At 48.7% G+C, this 18,807-nt stretch overlaps 1 protein-coding gene and 1 long non-coding RNA gene across 9 annotated transcripts in view; one reads left to right on the top strand and one right to left on the bottom strand.

The window, feature by feature from the left end:
• Positions 1-15,643, top strand: part of SLC4A4 (solute carrier family 4 member 4) — a 141,151-nt gene extending 125,508 nt beyond the window's left edge. For all 8 annotated transcript variants that reach the window (XM_066318276.1, XM_066318273.1, XM_066318278.1 and 5 more), the window contains 7 exons: positions 235-307; positions 3,684-3,752; positions 4,956-5,129; positions 7,063-7,224; positions 9,676-9,772; positions 11,624-11,703; positions 12,667-15,643. In XM_066318276.1, coding sequence (XP_066174373.1) covers positions 235-307; positions 3,684-3,752; positions 4,956-5,129; positions 7,063-7,224; positions 9,676-9,772; positions 11,624-11,667 — 619 coding nt within the window. In that variant the 3' untranslated portion in view covers positions 11,668-11,703; positions 12,667-15,643. The remainder of the gene's footprint in view (positions 1-234; positions 308-3,683; positions 3,753-4,955; positions 5,130-7,062; positions 7,225-9,675; positions 9,773-11,623; positions 11,704-12,666) is intronic.
• LOC136360746 (uncharacterized) lies at positions 15,331-16,532 on the bottom strand. Its single transcript, XR_010743505.1, has 4 exons — positions 16,394-16,532; positions 16,151-16,293; positions 15,787-15,931; positions 15,331-15,418 (listed from the first exon to the last, which is right to left on the bottom strand). It is a non-coding gene; the product is annotated as an uncharacterized lncRNA (long non-coding RNA).
• Positions 16,533-18,807: the final 2,275 nt, after the last annotated feature.

Below are 18,807 nucleotides of genomic sequence, written 5' to 3'. Positions count from 1 at the left end.
CTGCCGCACAGTTTGTGGTGTTTAACGTGTAAACACACTGCCCCAGGCTCAGTTGTAGTGCTGCGTTGATCCCCAGTGTCACAAAATGACCTGGGGGTTTAAAACAGAGGTCTTGGTCAGGATCCAGCCACCTGCTTGATGCTGTTGGATGAAGAATGCGGCTGCAAAAATAAGTTTTGGGGATTCCTGTTGGTGTTAAGTACTTGTGGTCCTGACTCAGTGATATTGCTTCAGGGAGCAGAGAGTCACCGGAGTCATCGTTTTCATCCTGACTGGAGTGTCTGTCTTCATGGCTCCCATCCTGAAGGTAAGAAATGTTTACAGTTCTTTGAAAGCTTAGATCCAAACCTTTTGGAAGGAAGCACCAACGTGGTTGCAGTGTGCTAGAATAGCGACCAATTCAGGGCTGTGGTTCTTGGGCACTGTGGTCTTTTTCATGTTAAGATTATTTTTCCATGTTTGCATAAAGTTAAGTTCCCTTTTCTTTTATGATTTCTTTTATACCTCTACTGAGCCTGTGTTTTATGGAAAACATATTCTGGATAAAGCTCAGAGTATGGAAGACATTTCTGGAGGAAGTAGTGCAAATAAATGGCATTTCTTCATCTCCTGAACCTTTTTTTACCTGTGAGTTTAGCAAAGGCTCTGGGCAGATGAGCTGCTGATGGACCATTGGATCTAGGTAGGTTGCTGTTTTCCAAAGCCAGAAATTTGGTGGCATGTAGCTGTGGAGAATTGCATCCTTAGTGGATCATCAGACTGTTGAAGGAAACTGGAAAACCTGCTTATGCCTGTCTTGTGGAGCATGCTGCCTTCTCTGGGGATAGTGGTGCCAAGCACAGATATCCTGTCCAGCAGGAGATGTCAGCTGCAGGAGCCCTTATCCATGGTTCCATAGGCGGATGGTGTGAGCACAAGATGTCAGACCAGCAGCACCGAGCGTCATAACTGTGAGACCAGGCAGATGGGTGTCTGGAGGAACATTTCTGCATGGGGCTGGGAGGCACACTGCAATGTGAGCCTGAGGGGAGGAGGCAGGCAGGGAGCAGTGATGCTGCCTGTGGAGGGAGTAGAGACAGTGGCTTTCCAAGCCAATGTGTTCTTGTTCTTCATTTCTAAGGCTGTTTGTACAGCTCGAATTTTGGTGTCTTGGGTAACAGTTTCCACCTCCACACAAACAAAATTTAATTTTATGCCTGATTGTGATAATCTTGTTTTTTAGTTTATGCGACCCTTCCCTGCAAGATCCCTCTTCCTCTATTCCACTGGGGTTTGCTACTTCCCGTTATTGCTTCAGTCATGAATTATTTGTCCGTGCTTCCCTTAAGACAATGCGTGGGGAAGATCCTCACTGGAGGATGCTTGAGGATAAGACAGCATGCTGCTGGCCCATGTGCCAGCGGAAAGGACCTGGCAGGATTTTAGGACCTTTAGCAAATTCCAGTGGCAGGGTCCTGCTGGAGAGCACTGCACTGCTAAATGCATTGCAGAACATTTCAGTCTTCTCCTGCCAGCAGCAAATTGAATGCTGACAATCCCAAATTTAATAAACCAGGAAATCCACAGAATAATCCCAGCTTTGTTTTCTGAGGGCTTTGCAGTGGCTGTGCTGGTTTTTGATGGTGGGGGTGTTTCTTCTCAGCCAAGGCAAATTTACACAGAGACATCCTTGGCTCTGCTAGGAGGGTGACAAGTACTTTCCTATAAACACCGTTTTAGTCCTGTTGGCCTGCAGCAGCTTTGCTTGGAGTGCCGAAGCCAGCCCCCCCATCGTCAGGGAATACTTTGCCAAGAGAAAGTCTTCCAAAATGACAGCACCGCTTGCTGCTTGCTCTGCAGGCTAAGGTACTGAGGTTTCACCTCAGCATGATCTCCAGGATCAATCATCATGGAATGGTGAAATAATATTCAGATATTTTTCTTACTTTTAAAAACCTCCATGGAAATAAATAGAAGGGGAGGAGAAGAGAGCAGTGAAAATGAGCTAGAAAGCTCAACTCTTGCGTACTGTCGCTACTGTTGTGTTGTGGGTCATCCCTCAGATCCAGTCAGGGCTTTGAATCCTGTGGTCACCCACAGCTTTGTGAACCACCTGCCGGGTCCCTGTCCCTCCCACAATGGTGTTGGCAGACCCCATGCTGCAGAAAAAGCATTTACCTTCAAATGGGAAATATCAGTGCAGCTCACTCAAAGGAGCAAATAAATCCGACAGGAAGATGAGTTAGCAATTAAGAAGCTTGCAGGAGGTGTGATGGGCAGTGAGACTCAGAAAGGAAGGAGAAATGCAGACAGGGAGGCTTTGGATAGCATATGGCTGGGGGACTTTGGTGCTCATGTGCCCCCAGGGAAATGCCTGCCAGAAATGATGAACAAGGTAATGGGGAATATGCTTAAACACTGGATAGCTGCCGTGTTACTTGGCTTTTTAATGAGCTCAGTGCAGAGGTTGGAAAAGGGGAGGGTTCCCAGCTCAGGAGTGGTGGGAACAGTGGGTGCCATGGTCTGGCTGTGGCTGCCATTCAGTTGCAGCCCCCTGGCACTGCAGGAGGGACTGTCCTTTGGAGCTCATTACATCCTCCCTGGGTGCCAATAAATCCCACAAAGGCCGTTATTCACCTGCCTATGGTTTGTTCCAAGCATCCCTGTTCCTGTCATGCCAGGCTGGCTCTCCACTTCTGTGGTGAGGGACAGACACTCATTCCGGGGAGCCTGTCTGGTGCTCCCCTGCACCTTTTTCACTCCCAGAGATTTGCCCAATGCGGAGGTATGGGCAGCACTTAGCACTTTGAGGGAGCAGAAAGTGATGTTTGAAAGGACACACCCTGGCAATGTAGATGGGAAGTCATTGTCCTGTATTTTGGACTAGTTCTGGATTAATGTGTGCAAGAGACGGAGCAGACAGAGATTGGGTTGGCACAACTGTTCTCGCTGAAGTGGGACTCCAAAGAACAGCCTGGATTTGCATGGCTTACTGAGCTGGACTGGACATGGAACACAGGACTGTTTCAACTGGAGAAGCTCTCTAAGATCACCCAGTCCCCACCAGCACTGCCGAAGTCACCACTGAAACATGTCTCCAAGTGCTGCTTTTAAATTCCTGCAGAGATGGTGATACCAGCACTGCCCTGGAAAGCCTGTGCCAGGGCTTGACAACCCTTTCTATGAACATGTTTTCCTAATATCCCATCTAAACCACCCCTGGCACAACTTGAGTCTGTTTACTCTTGTTTTGTCACCTGTTATCTGAGAACAGGATATAATGCAAACTGCAGGATCATGGTGCCTTTTCTTCTTCTCTGCCTTCTGCTTTTGGTCACACCACAAATGAGAGGTGAAAGGCAGTTTGAAGCTCACTGGAACACGTTTGCCCACCTATTCCTTAACTTGCTGAGTGACTGGCATCATCCTCTCTGGTTTTTGACAAGATGTCCATATCCTGGTGAAGTGGGAGAGTGCGATTGCACAAATGTCCTTGCATCTCTCAAAACATGGCAGAAGGATTTATTGTTTATTCCACTTTATTTTGCTTTATTAGTTCTATGGCTTCATTCCTCTCTGTCATCCACTCATGGGTGCAGTTTGACTTGATGACTGGCTGGGAACGTTGTTGTCCCACCATGCGTTAAGGGTGCATGGCGTATGGGGAGGTTGTTCACCTGGGCTCTCCTGCTCTTGTCCTGCAGTTCATTCCCATGCCTGTGCTCTACGGTGTCTTCCTCTACATGGGAGTTGCATCCCTCAACGGCGTGCAGGTGAGTCATCAACCAGCACAGGGCTTCTTCCACAATCCTCCAGCTTAACCCTTCTCCTTTGCTGCCTCCTCTTCCTTCCTAAGAAACCCATGAAGGGTGGCAGCTGTTGACAAACTTTGCCACAAGCCTGAGATGGGTGACCAAGGGAGAGTGGCCAAGTGGGCACTGTCAGTGCTGGGGGTTGCTTTGTGAAGACCTGGGTCTATCTTTGATATCCAGAATGGGGCTTGGAGCAACCTGGCCCATGGCACGTAGATGGAACAAGAGGATCCCCTTAGGATCCCCTCCAACCCAAACAATTCCAGGATTCTACAGGCTTCTTCACCACTTTGGGCTCACTCTCCGGGTAGTTTGGGTCCTCTGCCACAGACTGAAGGCAAACAAGGAGGATGATTTATGGCAGCAGGGTTATTCCTCAATGTTAACGGGCAGGAACATTGTTCTCCAGGGAGGGGAAGCCAAGCCCCTCTCTTTGTTGTTGAGGAAATCTTATGTAAGGAGCCATTTTCATGCCCAGTGTCTGTAGCTGGCCCAAGGAGGCTGGAAGTAGTTTTGTTGCTTTCTGGCACCCTGTTAATTGTGGCCTTTCTTTTTCATGCTGGGTTGTGCCCTAAGGGGAAGGGACTGCCAGTTCTGTGAGCCCCAGAATTCCCTCAGGCATTCTGTAAAACAGCTCCAGCTTCCATTCACTGGTGTGGGTTCTGTCTGGTCCCAGTAGCAGGCAGCGAGCCCACACTCCAGCAGGGGGCCACGAGGGAATTGTCCCTGCCAGCCCTGGGGCTTGGCTCCCTGTAGGGGATTTCCCCTGCTTCAGACCCAGGTGGTAGGGGGACTGGGATCAAGAGTGCTTTTTACTCAATGAGAAATGCATTTTGATTTAACTCTAAGTCCATCCGGTCCAGCAAAGGGACACTGCTGGGAAAGCTGCCCTTCTTCCTTGCTCTTCAGTGAGGTGTTGTTTTGTTTTCTGGCAATGCAATGCCTGCCCTCGCCTCTGTTGACCTCTGCTCCTGATTTATTTGGGGAAAACAAAAGCATTCTTCCTAAAGGCTGAATGTCTTCCCTTGGCAGGAGCAGGGCAGGAGAGGACAGCAAAAATGCCCCAGAGTGTGATGCTGACTCTAGTTTTGGCGTTGATTTTGTTTTCTCTCTTTTTTATGCATCCTGGATTTCATTTCAACATCTCTTCATTTTCCTTTCCAGTTCATGGATCGTCTGAAGCTGCTCTTGATGCCTCTAAAACACCAGCCTGACTTTATCTACCTGCGCCATGTCCCGCTGCGCAGGGTCCACCTCTTCACCTTCCTGCAGGTGGTGTGCCTGGCTCTCCTCTGGATCCTCAAGTCCACTGTGGCTGCTATCATATTCCCTGTCATGGTAGGTGATGCTCTCCATCACATCCCTCACTTTGACCACAGCCTGCTCCTTCCCTGCTTGCACACTGCTGTAAATGTGTAAACCCAACCTCCCTCTGTCAGGTGTCTGGCTCAATGCTCCACTCACGGCACTCATCTAGGACTGCACCGGGTCAGCTTGGCCGTGTCTGCCTTTACATAAATCCTCTGAAGGAAAACGAGCCTCAAAGTTAATTTTTTCCCAGGAAGGTGTAGTTAGTGTTGACCATTCCTGGCTGCCAAGGTTAGATTTGCTGTGGTTTCTCCTTGAGCTGCATGAACCAAGGAGGGGCTTAGTTTTTCTGTTCTAGTCCACGCTAGCTACCAGATACAGACTGTCTCCCTGGCTTTTAATTAGCACAAATTGACAAAACCAAGAAGGAGGCTCAGTGCTAAGAGGGATGCCAAAGGGAGGGAAAGGGAATGTCTCTTTTCCTTGAACTCAAGTAAGAAGACACTAATGTCGTTTACCATTAATGGGTGATTATTCATATTATTACTAGAGCTATAGACACAGTTGGGCACTCTGGCTTGGATATGGGTCAAACTTGTGGAAAGGCAAAGCTTTTTGAAACTTGTGAATAAATCTTGGCCCCAGGTCACCTAATTTCAGGTTTATGGACAAGTAAAATCTCAGTTGTGGGGGCAGGTAGGAGCTGCAGTGCTTCTTATTTAAGGGAAAGAAAGAGGGAGGGCAGAACACAGAAGAAGAACAAGATGGTGAAATGAGAAAAGATGATGCAAGTAAAAACGTCCTCCAAACGTTCTTTCTGAGACACGTGCTCCTGTAAAAGTTGTTAAAAATCAGTAATTCCCACTGATATGGCATTCCACTGCAAGTCCATGGCTGTGTTGCACTGAAGTTGGAAGCTGTATCTAAAATCTCTTTGCCCATATTAGAATCTGACTGAAACTCAAAGCTGACAAAGTTTGTTAGAATAGTGCAGACTCAGGGATGGCACAGCCACAGCTTTGGTGGAGCTGGACATGATGGCAGAAGCTCAATTTTCTGCACTCGTGAGCAAAGAACTGCAAACTTCAGTTTGTAAGGATTTGGCCAATAGCCAACTCTCCGTTTATTTGGAGGAAAGGCATTTTCAACACAGTAATTCATAGTGGGATGATCACAGGTGTCTGCATGGCATCTTTCCACCCCTGAGTAATTCCTCATGTCTGTAATCATGTCTTAAGTTACACAAGTCAAAGCTTGAGATCTTTTCCTGGGAATTGGTTGTGCTGTGGATCATCATTGCTTGGGACAAAGTTGCCCTTAAAGGCAGCCTGTTGGGAATAGGGTACAGCTTCCAGCAGGTTACAGCTTCCAGCCTGTTAATATACCCACTGGCAAAGCCTATGTGGGATCTCAGTGGCCTCTGCTGGGGGTGTCAGACCCAGCATCCATCTAAGCACCGATTTCAGACGTGTCCCTCCCTTTTTTTCCCAGTGCTTTCATTGCAGTCTTGCACAGAACAAGCTTTTACGCCAGTTTCCTGCTGCCACAATCCCAGTAAACTTTATTCTACAAACTCTGGGGGCATGGATTGGCACTTGTCTGATTTCTTAAGAGTTCTGCTGGGCAAGTGGTGAGAAATAAGGTTTTATTACTCAGGCTGTCCTGTGAACCTGCCTTCAAAATTAAATGAAAATGCTATTTTTTTTTCTTTTTATTTACTAATACAGGAGTACTGAGTGATCATGATGCTGTTTTGTGTCCACTGCTTCTGTTTATGTTGACATGAGGCAGTCACAGCACAACCTCTTAAGCTGACAGAGATGTTCCAGGTGTTCACCACCTTCTTTGTATGTTCATTTACAGCCAGAATTCAATAGTGTGGGTTTAGAAGCTGAACTGAAGGGAATTCAGTGTTCCAAATGAAAGGTAAAATGTGACTGGGAATCCCTCTCTGCCTTTGCAGATCTTGGCCCTGGTGGCAGTCAGAAAAGCCATGGACTACCTCTTTTCCCAGCATGACTTAAGCTTTCTTGACGACGTCATTCCAGAAAAGGACAAGAAGAAGAAAGAGGATGAGAAGAAGAAGAAAAAGAAGAAGGGCAGTATGGACAGTGACAATGATGATGTAAGCAGCTTCCTGCTCTTGTCACATTCCTCCGTCCTAGGTAGCTAAGCACTGGCACATTCCGTGCCCTGCCTAGTGCTGAGGCTGGACATTTTCCAGCCATTTGTGGAGCTAACAGCTCGGTCTTTTGCTGCTGCATCAAATGGGTCCCAAATAAAACTTAATTCCTACACTGCCTTTCCCTTTTCCAGCCTGTGGGGCAATTTATGCATTGCTAGGAATGAAATCACACTTTCTGAGAGCACCAGGTACCTGCTGAGATGTCATGCCCCTTGCTAGAATGCCTCTCATCATCCTGCCTCCTCCAGCTTCTCTCCTATGCCTTTCTCCCCTTCATTGTCTCTTACATTTTAGGAAGAGAAGGCTTTTCACCAGCAGCTCTGGTCCTACTGTTTTTTCTCTTTTTATTTTAATATTTTTGTAATGGCTCTTTTGGAAAACACGAAATAGATGTGATTTGTCATATTGCAGGAAAAACTGCTTTTGTGTTGGTAAAACTCATCACCTAAATGTTTCCCAAGCATCTGTGCCCTCTGCAGTACACTCTGGTTCCTACCTCAAGTGGCAGCATGCCCTAAATAGTGAAAAGTGACACAGCTAGACCAGACCCATGTGCCTTTGACTGTTCTCTTTCCTCCTATATATATAATAAAAAACGCAGTCTTGGTGCCTTTAAATGTTCTTCTGCTCAGGTCTAACTCAAATCCTTTAGATTTATATTGAAGTGCTAAACACACTTCCATGATGAGTTCTAAACATGGTGTCACTTTCTGCTCATGTCCATGAAAAGGGCCTTTCCTGGGGTGTAGGGAGAGGTAAAGGTCACCTGAAGCTGGAAAACAATCCCATTTTAGCACAGCAGGAAAAAAGGCTGGGAGGATTAGCTTTTAGTTCAGACAGCAACCTGCCCTGTCCCATCATTCCTGGAAGCCCAGGATGAGGGCTTTCTTTAGCACCTTTGAGCAAACCAAGATGAGATTAATAGAGGCCCTGAGTAATCAGCAAAGGTTTGACTCCATCCCCTTCTCTTGACTGATGTGAATCCAGCAGCATCATATCCCGAGCCATGGCTTCCCTCTCTCCAGTATGTGTAAAGATATTTCCTCTCTTCCCAAGCTTTCCCTGAGTTCCAGGTACAGTAGTTAATCTAATGGACAAGATGTTTTATGCAAAATATTGGTTCTTAACTCCTATTGGTTTTTTTCAGCACTTGCTTTTACCAGCTTCCTGAACATACAGCACTGGGCATTACTGGTTGGATTATTTTCACCCAGAAATATCCACTCCCAGAGTTAATCCTGTGGGATCTAGGGGGCAATACATGCATCTGAGTTCAGCCAAGGGAACTGCTGGGTGTTGCTTGTGCTTTATTTGGGTTGTGCTTGTCCCTCAGCCCCATAGAAACAGTCCTGAGGAAACATCTTGCTGTTGGATATCAGTTATGTTAGAAAGGCAAATATCGGTTATGTTTTAAAAAAATTAAAAATAAGAATAATAATCCAGGGAGAGCCATTCTCTGGCCTCTGTAGTGTTTTCGTGCTCTGACTGGAAAGTCTCCTCCCTCCACCCCAGTGTTGTGGGTCTAGTTCTCTTCAGGAACCAAGATGTCCCAACATTTCTGGCAAATCCCACCTTCCTGCCTTTACCCAAGTTAGGCAGTGTCAGCCTTTCCTTGGCTTCCCTTTATTTTTAAAAAAGCAAAACAATTCCAAGCACCTCCTATTAAGCAGAAGCAGGTGAGTGGGGTGTAAAGAGAAGAGAAGGCAGAGGGGTGTAAAATCCTGCTGGTATCCCAGCTCTGGGGGACCCCAGCTTTTCCCTGTGCCTCCTCCTGACTTGGTCGCTGTTTCTCTGGATGGGCCAGGGTTACAGAATTCTTCCAAGGGCTCTGGAATTGATGAACCAGAGGTGTAACTGAGACTGGATTTGACTCCACTTCTATTGAAGAGGTAGCTGAGCCAGTCTGATGTAAGGAACCTCCACCATGTCATATCTGGGCCCTGTAGAGCAGTTGGGAGCAACTAAGGGTTTTTACAAAAATCCCAGCAGGATAAAGGGTTTGGATGAGCTTTTTCAGCAGCCAGTGCCCTGCTGTGTCAGCCCACAAATGCATTTTCTATGTATTTTCTGCAGCTGACTCCAGGCAGAATGCAATGGTATATTTTAGGACTATGGGGTGGGAAAGGAGGAGATTTATTACTATTTACAATTCCACAAGACGATTCTTTCCGTCTTGTTTTATTTTTGGAGTATGAGGGTAGGAAGGGAAGTGGGGTACAGTGGGGAACCAGTGGAATCCATCAGGCAGCTAAGCTGGAGGATGCTTTTCTCTTTTTCCTTTTTTTACCAGTTCCTACAGAACTATATGAAGGATAATTTTAATGTGTGGGAAACACATAAGAGAGAGAGCAGTGGGAATGTTCTAAGACCTTTTACACGTTTCTTTCACAGTCTGACTGCCCCTACTCAGAAAAAGTCCCAAGTATTAAAATACCAATGGACATCATGGAGCAGGAACCTTTCCTAAGTGATAGCAAACCTGCCGACAGTGAGTAGAACTAAGCTCTTGCATGCCTGCTTGACTCTGACTTGCACTACAAGAATATATCTATGTGTATTTAGAGTGATTTTTTAAAAAAATTTAATATTTCCTTTTACTTCAGAAGTATTCTCTTGTTCTTCTTCTTTTTTTTTCCCCTCTCCTTTTTAATTTCCAGGCCCCTGCTGATTTTGCTTTTGTGAACTTTTTTTTTTCTTTGCTGGTTACAAAATCATTGTTGTTCCTTCTGGTGCCTCCAGTTTAAGCACTTTTCTCCAGCTCCTGACAGGTCTCCTGGCCACCCACTCTCTTTTCCTCTCCTCTCCTTCTCCCCCCAGTGTTAACCTGCTGATGGTGGGATTTATTTTTTTCCACTGAGCCTGGTGTTCTGGATTTGCAGCGCTGTCCTGTCACTGTTTGTTCCCTTAGGTGCCAAGCAGTTGCAAAAAATCAGCATTTAACAGCGTAATTATTTGTGTCATTAAGCTGCACAGGCAGAGATCAGTTGGCCAATAACGTATTTCCCTTCTTAGGTGGTTTGTGCTCTTCCTTTTGGTTTTCTCATGTTAATAGCTGTAATTGATGAATTTAATCTTTGTCAGTCATTCCCACTTTACATTTTCCTCTTTCAAGTGAGGAATCACAGCTGACCTTGATGTTTTTGCCTTTGGGATGACTTTTTAACATACTAAGGGTGTCATATGCCCTTTTCTTCTGAGGTGGGAGGGGAGAAATACCATCTAAAGTAATAAATTTGTGCTACTGCCAGGCTAGTGTTTCATAGGAACAGGACCTAAACCCATTTAAAATCGAAAGATTCCCTAAGGATCTAAAGATCTTTAGATCCTTAAATTACCCATAGAGCTTAAGAGCTGGGAGCCAGGTCACTTTGTTTTGGATGGCATATAGAGGCCTCAGGGAGTGCTAAGCATTACCCTGTGGCTTTTAGATGCAGAAACACTTAAGAGATTGGGATTATAAAATAAAACCATTGGGAAGGAGACATTTTCTTGGCTATTGGGATATATTCAATGATGTCAGCACTTCATCCAAAATCAGCCACAGGCAACTGCGTATGCCCCTCATTCCATGTTTTTAGTACATTCCTGATGAACTAAAAACAAATTGCATCCTAAATATTGTTACTCAGATTTTAGGATCAGATGCCTTTTTTCCAGCATCTTACGGGCTCAAATAATTAAGGAAAAGGTAGTTCTGCCATCAACCTTGGAGATGCCCTTGGAGATGGAACGGAGAAAATCAACCATGGGCTGAGCTGTAGTTGGTTTGTGTATTTACACATTTTTATAATCCAGTATTTTATTTGCTGGTTGTTTATCAGAAACAATGCAAATTAAAATTTAAAACTTTTCAGGCCACTGGAATAACAACAAAAAAAAGCTGGAATCCAGCACCACTGTGGGGTTGTGCTTGAATGTAACTCTGCGATAAAGAGTATATTCCTGATAGTACCACTAACATCAGCTTTCCTGCAGCAAGAGCAGGAATAGGACTGTTATTCCCAGAGAAGATTCCTCCTATAGGGTCAGGAGAGAGAAGCCACCCTGTTTCTCCCAAGGACTTAGGGTGTGACTGTGGGAGTGTGGGGTAGCTGAGGGGGTGTGGGTCTGAGGTAAGTGTCAAGCCCAAAAGGAGGGGGGAACTCCTGGGGAATGGGGCCTCTTGGCACGCCAAGGGGTTTTCAGAGGAGAGATGGGAATGGAGTGTTTCCTCAACAAGCTGTAAATCCATCTGGCAGCTTACAGGAAAAGAGCTTGACCCGTACATGTGGGTTGGAGGAGATGAGGCAGGGCACTCTGTCGGTGCTGCAGCAATGACACCGAGGCTTTCTTCCCCCAGGAGAAAAATCACCAACATTCCTTGAACGCCACACATCATGCTGATACAATTCCCTTCCTTCAATCACACGCCATGCCAAGGTAAGCACCTGGGAAATGCACTTTGGAATGATTCTGAAAAATGCACACACACACACACACACACACACACACACCCCCGCGAACACAGCAGGTTTCCTACAGGGAATTCTAAAAAAACACTTGGAGAACATTCTGTACACTGGGTTGCTGCTTCCCAAGGTGATTATGAACAAATTGATCCCATAGTTATTCCAGCCCCTGGCAGTGCTTGGGATGGAGAGTGGAGAACCTGTGAGAGACTAAAGGCTCCACTGGCCTTCCTGGCTGCAGCACTGAGGACTGATTTGGGAATCAGTCTAGGAGCAAGATGTGGAGCTTCTGGGAGGAGCCTGGAGGGATGTTGCCAAGGGGAAATAATCCATTTTTCCATATCTGTGTTGGAAAATAGAGTAAATAATAATCTTAAATTGGAGCAAGTATAATTGCTCAGAGTCCAGTCCTTTGGAGCCAGCTTGGGCTTCCCAGCACTAGGGGTGGGATGTGGACCAAGGCAAGTTTATTCCTCTGAAACATCGAAGATGTGTCTGTGCTTACAGGTGTTAGACAGGCACTGAAATTCATTCCAGTGACAATGCCCAGATTAATTTCAATGTCAGTTGAGGGGTATTGTCACAGCCTGGGGTGAAGCACCAGGATGCCCCATCCCTGGAAATGTCCAAGGCCAGGTTGGATGGGTCTTGGAGCAACCTGGTCTAGTGGAAGGTGTCCCTGGCCATGGCTGGGCATGGAACTGGATGAGCTTTAAGGCCTCTTCCAACCAGGTCCCAACCCAAACGTTTTGGGATTCTGTGAGGCACAAGTGCTGGACACTTGGAGCTCCTCGGTCAGTGAAATGGGTAGTTTTGCCTGCTGCTGTGAGTGATGTTCAGGCCAGCTCATTCATGTGTGGGCCTTACCTTAAATCCAGCTGTGTTTTCCCAAACATTCATACTGCACTGACCTTGTCTGTCTTCTTCTTCACAGCCCTCCACGAACTCCAGTAAAAGTCGTGCCTCAAATTAGAATAGAACTTGAGCCTGAAGACAATGGTTATTTCTGGAGGAGCAAGGGAACAGAAACTACTTTGTAATTTGTCTGTCTGTCCAATCTTTTACAAATTCATTTTGTCACTAGCCAAATATTCAGAAGCTCCCTGCTCCCACCGGCGAAGGTAATTGAGCCACCCTGCTGCCCCTCCCTGCCTGTGCCCCCCTGGCCTCTCTGGGCCCCCAGGCTGCCCAGGACTCGGATCGCCTTCTCCTTGGCTCCAAAGCGCAGCAAGGGCGGGAGTGTTACAGATGTCGTGTCAGAGCTGTGGGAATGCCAGAGACACTGGCTGTTGTGAGCCAGTGTTCACCTGGCAGAACAGAGCTGACCTCCAGGCTAATTCCACATCTGCTCCCGCTGCTCAGAGATGCCGGAACGTGCTGCTAACCCTCACGTGCTCTCACCTGTAGATAAAAGAGAAGGTACTTCACTCCCAGCACAGACAGACCATTGCCATTGCTGTAGCATGTTTGGAAATGTCCCTTTCCTATGCAATTTTTTTTAAAGAAACACTTTAATGGACTTAATCCATCAGGTACATGGAAGAGTGTTATTTTCCTAGATTATTTTGTTTAAACTATGGGGGCCTAACCTACGACGACTTTTTTTTTTTTTTTTTGACAATTTTTTAACCTTTTTTTAATTACTGTAAAGAAAAATGAATTTTTTTCCTGCAGCAGGAAACATATAGTTATGAGTAGTTCTACCTCTTATTTCTAGATGACAGGCTTTCTGTAAAAGATGTATTGTACCATATATAATGTGATTTTTACAAAAAACAAACCCACGACATCATACCACAATCTCCGGGACATGGCATGGGGCTGGATCAGTTCAATTAACACCTTCTGCTCCAAAGCATCTGTTTTTCTTAGGGTTCTGTTGGTTTTTTAAATTTTTTAAATGAGCAATCCCTGCTGTGAAGGAGACTTAAATCTCTTGTGATCTTAGAACAGTCTTAAACGGGTCCAACGCTGCAGACAGATGCTGGCTGTGTCCCTGTTGTTGATTTCTGACATGGGATTGCTCCATGATTTTCTTGGAACACCGATGTGTGTGCAGTGAGAAGACCCAAGGTGTGCTTCAGGCACAGAGGAGGAGGAGGGAGTTGAAGGTGGCTTTTGGGATGTTCGTCCCAACACGCAGATTTGCAGACATCTGCATCCTCCTGCATCCCACCCCTGTCTACCATCATCTACAGAATTTACCCTAAACCTTGGCTACTCAGCCCCAGACTCAGCAATGCAGCAAGACTAAGCAGGCAAGGGCATGGGCATCCCAGGATTTTGGGGTGGAACCAAACAAGTGAACATCTCATCAGAAGAGAGGTGCTTCCTCTCTGTAGCATGTTTATACTAGTATGTGCATCTAAACGTGCATTTGGGAAACTGGGCTTCACCAGGACATGGGGGAAGACACTAAAAGCTTCATTCAAAAATGAAAAACAAAACAAGAAGTACCTGAGCTCTCGAGGTGAATTCCCCAATGGAGACAATCCCATCACAGATGGGCACATGCTGCCACTTGGTCCTTGTGAAACCAAAGTCTGGATTGGTGAAGTCAAGAGAATTTTCTGATGGTGCTGAGACCTTAAATGCCAAATTTTTGCATTGATTCCCATGTAGGAATCACCACCTCTGTACAGCCTCCCTGCTCGATCTTGAGGGGTCTCCCCTTCAGTTTCCATGAAATATGTGTTGTGTATCCCAGGAACCCAGCTGAAACGTGCTCTAAAAATGCTAGGGAGACTTGGGAAAGGCCTAAAGAGGATTTCCCAGCTCTGGGATCCCTTCTGCTGCCAGAGGACAAGTAACTTGAGAAGTGTGACGCCAGCTTTAGGCAATGCTCTCCATCTCTTGGTGAACACCAGTCCTGGCTCCTAGTGGGGGCACAGGCTTGAGCGTTGCCTGTGGAGAGTACACAGGAGCTGCTTGTGGGATTTCTACAAATCCTGCCCAGACCATGGATGTGTAGCAATCCCAGAGGAAAGGTGCCGTCAGGTGGATCGCAGGGGCTGTCCTGCTCAGTTCATGGCACAGCTTCCATCTGCTGCTGCCTGGTGACTCGTTACCCCAAAAATGAGGTCTTTGCTTCTGAACCGTGTTAAATACACTTGAAGTGTCCTGACTGCTGATCTAGATCTTTCTCTCTCTTTGTGTTGTGTTGTATGTGTTGTGCCGAAGGCAGCACTGCCGACAAGACAAACAGTTCTGTAGCTTTCCATGAGAAACCCCCACGTCTTGTGGCAGGGAAGAGCCAGGAGCATGACAAGGAAAGGTTCTCTGCATGCCGTATGCCTTTGAAAATAACTAAAATGTCCTTTCAATCCAAATTAGGTATTTTGTCAGAAAAGCCTGGGTGGGACCTTGAGGGAAGATGTGTGGAGACTGACCCAAAGCCCTCCAAGATCAGAGGCAGCCATCAAAAATTACCATCCCCCAGCAAACACAACGTCCCAGCTCACAGTGGGATGTGCAGTGGCCACAGCCAGCTCTGTCCCAGCCCCAGCAGCGCCGTGGCCGCCAGCCTGCGCTGCCCTTTCCAGGGCTGATACACCTTTGTATCTGTATTTAAATCAAATCGCACTTTCAGATACTTCTATTATTGTTTCTAATTCTTGTGAGTCCGTGTTTGCTTTGGAGGAGATAACAAGGACTTAGGATGAAATGAAGTAGATCAGAGGGTGGAACTAAAAGGAAAAAGGCAGAAAACATTTCAAACATATTAAAGTGATTTTTTTCCAGTAATTTAAAACATGAAATTCCTTATAACATTATAGTATTTTACAGTTTTATGAAGCTTTCTATTGTGACTTTTATGGAATCAAAAGATGAAGATGATGAGATATTTTAGCATTTATATTTTTCAAAATTAAATAAATGTATACTGAAAATAAAGTAACGTTATGCATTTATGGGAGAGTTCATGTCTGTTTTTCCTCATTATGTGCCAAGTCTTGTCCATCTGTCCTGGAATCAAGATCCCAGAATCAGTGTGGTGACACAAGAGGCTCCTGACACCCTAGTGCTGGACCCACTGAAGCATATTTTGGAATACCTGGGGGAGCAGTTGGATCTGGCGAGTGGCCAGAAGGTCTGGGGGTGGCACAGCATCTCTGTCCAGTTCCTGTCGCCTGCGCACAGTGAGGATGAGGCCAACGTACCTGGGCTGCTCCACAAAACCTCTGCTTTCTGGGCTGAAACTTGCCATGATCAAATTTGCTTTCTGAACATGTTCCTTGGCCAGGAATAACCATTGGAGGACTTGAGGAAACAGCAACCATTGGAGCCTCTCTGGCTCCACCAGTGTTACGAGTGCGCGTACCTGTGTCCACTGGACCCCCCACCAGCCACTCCCCTCTGGACCCCTGGACCTGCAGGTGAAATCCCTACTTGCACACTTCTCCCAGCTCTGTGCTCACCTGGAAAAGCAGGGTGGCCCGAGGGCCGCACATAGAAGTGAAGGCAACTTGGGGGAGTGCTGGCCTGCAGGCTGCTTTGACACATGCCCAGCCACCAGGATTGGTACTCGTGAGGCAAGAAGTGAAGATCATCTCCTCAACCACTAAATCAAGAGGAGAAGGAAGGATCAATCTTACGGGTCTTTTCAAATCTAGATGGTTCTATTCTGGGATTGTAAACTGGACAAGGGCAGTACCACTCACCTGGTGGCATGGAGAGCCACCTCCTTGCCACTTAGGTCCTTGTTGGTCAGCTCTGGTGCCTCTGGAAGCTTTGGAGCCCGTACTACTGGCAGAGTACTCACCCAGCTCCCTGGGGGCCGGGGATGTAGATGAGCCCAGTGGTGGTGAAATAGGTGACGGGTCTTACCTATTTCAAGAAGCAGGCAATGGGCATGGAAAAAATGCAGCAGGTGGAGACCGTGGAGAGGAAGGTCACGGTGGAGCCCCGGAGCGGTTCCTCCCGCTCACGGCGATCCAACCCCCTGGTTCCATAGGGGCGCCACGGAGCTGCGGCCCTGGGGAAGTCAGGGAGAAGCGGGCGATGCTCCGGGGCTGCGGTGCCGACCCCCGCCCACTTGGGGACCGCGCCGTCCCCGAGGCGCTGCGGCGGGGCTTCGGCTGCGGGGCTGAGCGCTGCTGCAGTCTGCCGGGCGATGCCGCCTCTCCTTCGGGAGGATCGAAGCGGCATCAGGACCGAGATGGATATCGGGACCAGGATCGCGGCAGTTCCCGGTTCCCCCGGTGCGGACGCGGAGCCCCTGTATGGGCCCGGCACCCCAGCAGGGCGCCCTCTGGCGGACACAGCGCGCGGTGCGAGTGCGCCCCCTCGTGGCCTCGGGACGGAGGGCGGGGGCACAAGACTGCGGGGCGGGGACACGGAGCGCGTGCACAGCGCGAGACAACAGCGCGTGCGCGGCGCGGGGCCGACACAGGGGTGAGCAGGGCGGGCCCACGGAGCCCGGAGGAGGGGGATCCCGGTGGGAGGGGCTGATGTCCGCCCCCTTAGCCCCTCCCACCCGGACCTTCCCTCCGGAGGGGGCTCGGCCCGGCCCCTCCCCGGAGGAGTCAGGGAGAGGGTAGACTGCTGTTGTTTGATGGAAATATGTAACTACGGTTCAGAGTGACATGGCCACCCCCACAACCCCCATACCCTCCCTCCGGGCCCCCTCCGGAGGGGAAGGTCCGAGGTGGGAGGGCCTAAGGGGGGCGACCCCCCCAAATCCTTCTACCCCCGACGCCCTCCTGAGGGGCCACCCTGATCCCACCGGGGAGCCGCCAGTGTGATGGGGACAGCCGGACACCCGGCAGTGGAGAGCGGCGTTGTGCGTGGGGGGACCCGCAGGACGGCTCCGGCCCCGGGAGGGGATTCCCGAGCTCCGGCCTTCTGGGGTTTATTATCCGGCGTTCCGACCCCCGCGGCTGCGGGGAAAGAGAGAAAAGGGCAAAGGACAGAGAAAGCGCATAGGAGGGACAGCAGGCGATAAAAGGGACAAAGAGGACAGAGGGAGGACAGAGGGGGGACAGAGGGGCGATAAGGAGCTAGGAGACAGGGGGAAGCAGGGACGGTGGAGGGGGAGAAAGGAGGAGCAGGAGGAGGGCAAGGGGGATAGAAGGAAAAAGGAAGAGCCAGGTTGGGTAATGGGCTGAGGAGGGAGCAGGAAGACGGGACAGATGAGCAGTAGAGCCGGGGATGAGGTGGGGTAGTAAGGTGAGGAGGGAGCAGGCAGGAAGGGCAGGGGTGGTCCGGGTGCGTAAGCAGAGAGGGGAGGTGGGGAGGTGAGAGGAGAGAGGGAGCGGGCGCTTTGTGGGGGTAAGACGGTGGAGGGCGGTAGAGGGAGAAGGGAAGAACGGGAGAAAAGCAGAAGCAGAGACAGAGGACAGGGAGAAGGAGAGAGAAGCGTCCCACCTGAGCCTCGCCTGAGGAGCACGGACCGGCAGCTGCCGGCACCTCCCGGCGCTGGGAAGAAAACGGCACGTGAGCAGTTTTCGGGATTTAAATGTCCTCGGCCCGGCCCCGCGCACCTGTGCCGGCCCCGCCCCTAGTCTGTGGCCACGCCCTCACGCCTGTGCCGGTCCCGCCCCCGCATCCCCCACCTTGGCCCCGCCCCCCGTGCCGCTGCGCCGGGCCCACGCACCGCGTTCTGTGTCCGCTAGAGGGCGTCCTGCAGGGTCACCGGGGAACCGCCGCGATCCCGCACCCGATCCCAGCCTCGGTTCCGGTACCAATCCCGGTCCCGATGCGGCTTCGAGCCTCCCGACGAAGGAGAGGCGGCTCCGCCCGGGATCCCCCGACAGAGCCCAGTGAACCATGGAGTTAGAAACTAGAGGATATTAATCCCAGAAATTAGAAGGTATTGACTAAGAATAGGCATTTAGATTATGTGTATTGCTCGATATTTGCTGAGTGTTGTACTGTATTAATTGCTTGAGAAGGGAAAGGACAGGACTACGTGTAAGAACATCAAGAAGGAATGCAAGGACGCCTGATAACGGGAAGGATGCTTACCAGGAATAGGACACAAGTATGCAAAACTGCTAAGGAATAACGAGGGTCCTGGGGCCCCTGGAACCAGATGAAACCGGCCTTATGGCTTGGACAGTGGCCAAAGGATCAA

This window comes from Sylvia atricapilla, chromosome 4 (genome assembly GCF_009819655.1).
Source record: "Sylvia atricapilla isolate bSylAtr1 chromosome 4, bSylAtr1.pri, whole genome shotgun sequence".
In the NCBI taxonomy this organism is placed as follows: Eukaryota; Metazoa; Chordata; class Aves; order Passeriformes; family Sylviidae; genus Sylvia; species Sylvia atricapilla.
Note: the sequence above shows the minus strand (reverse complement) of the source record. Positions and strands in the feature narration are given on the sequence as shown.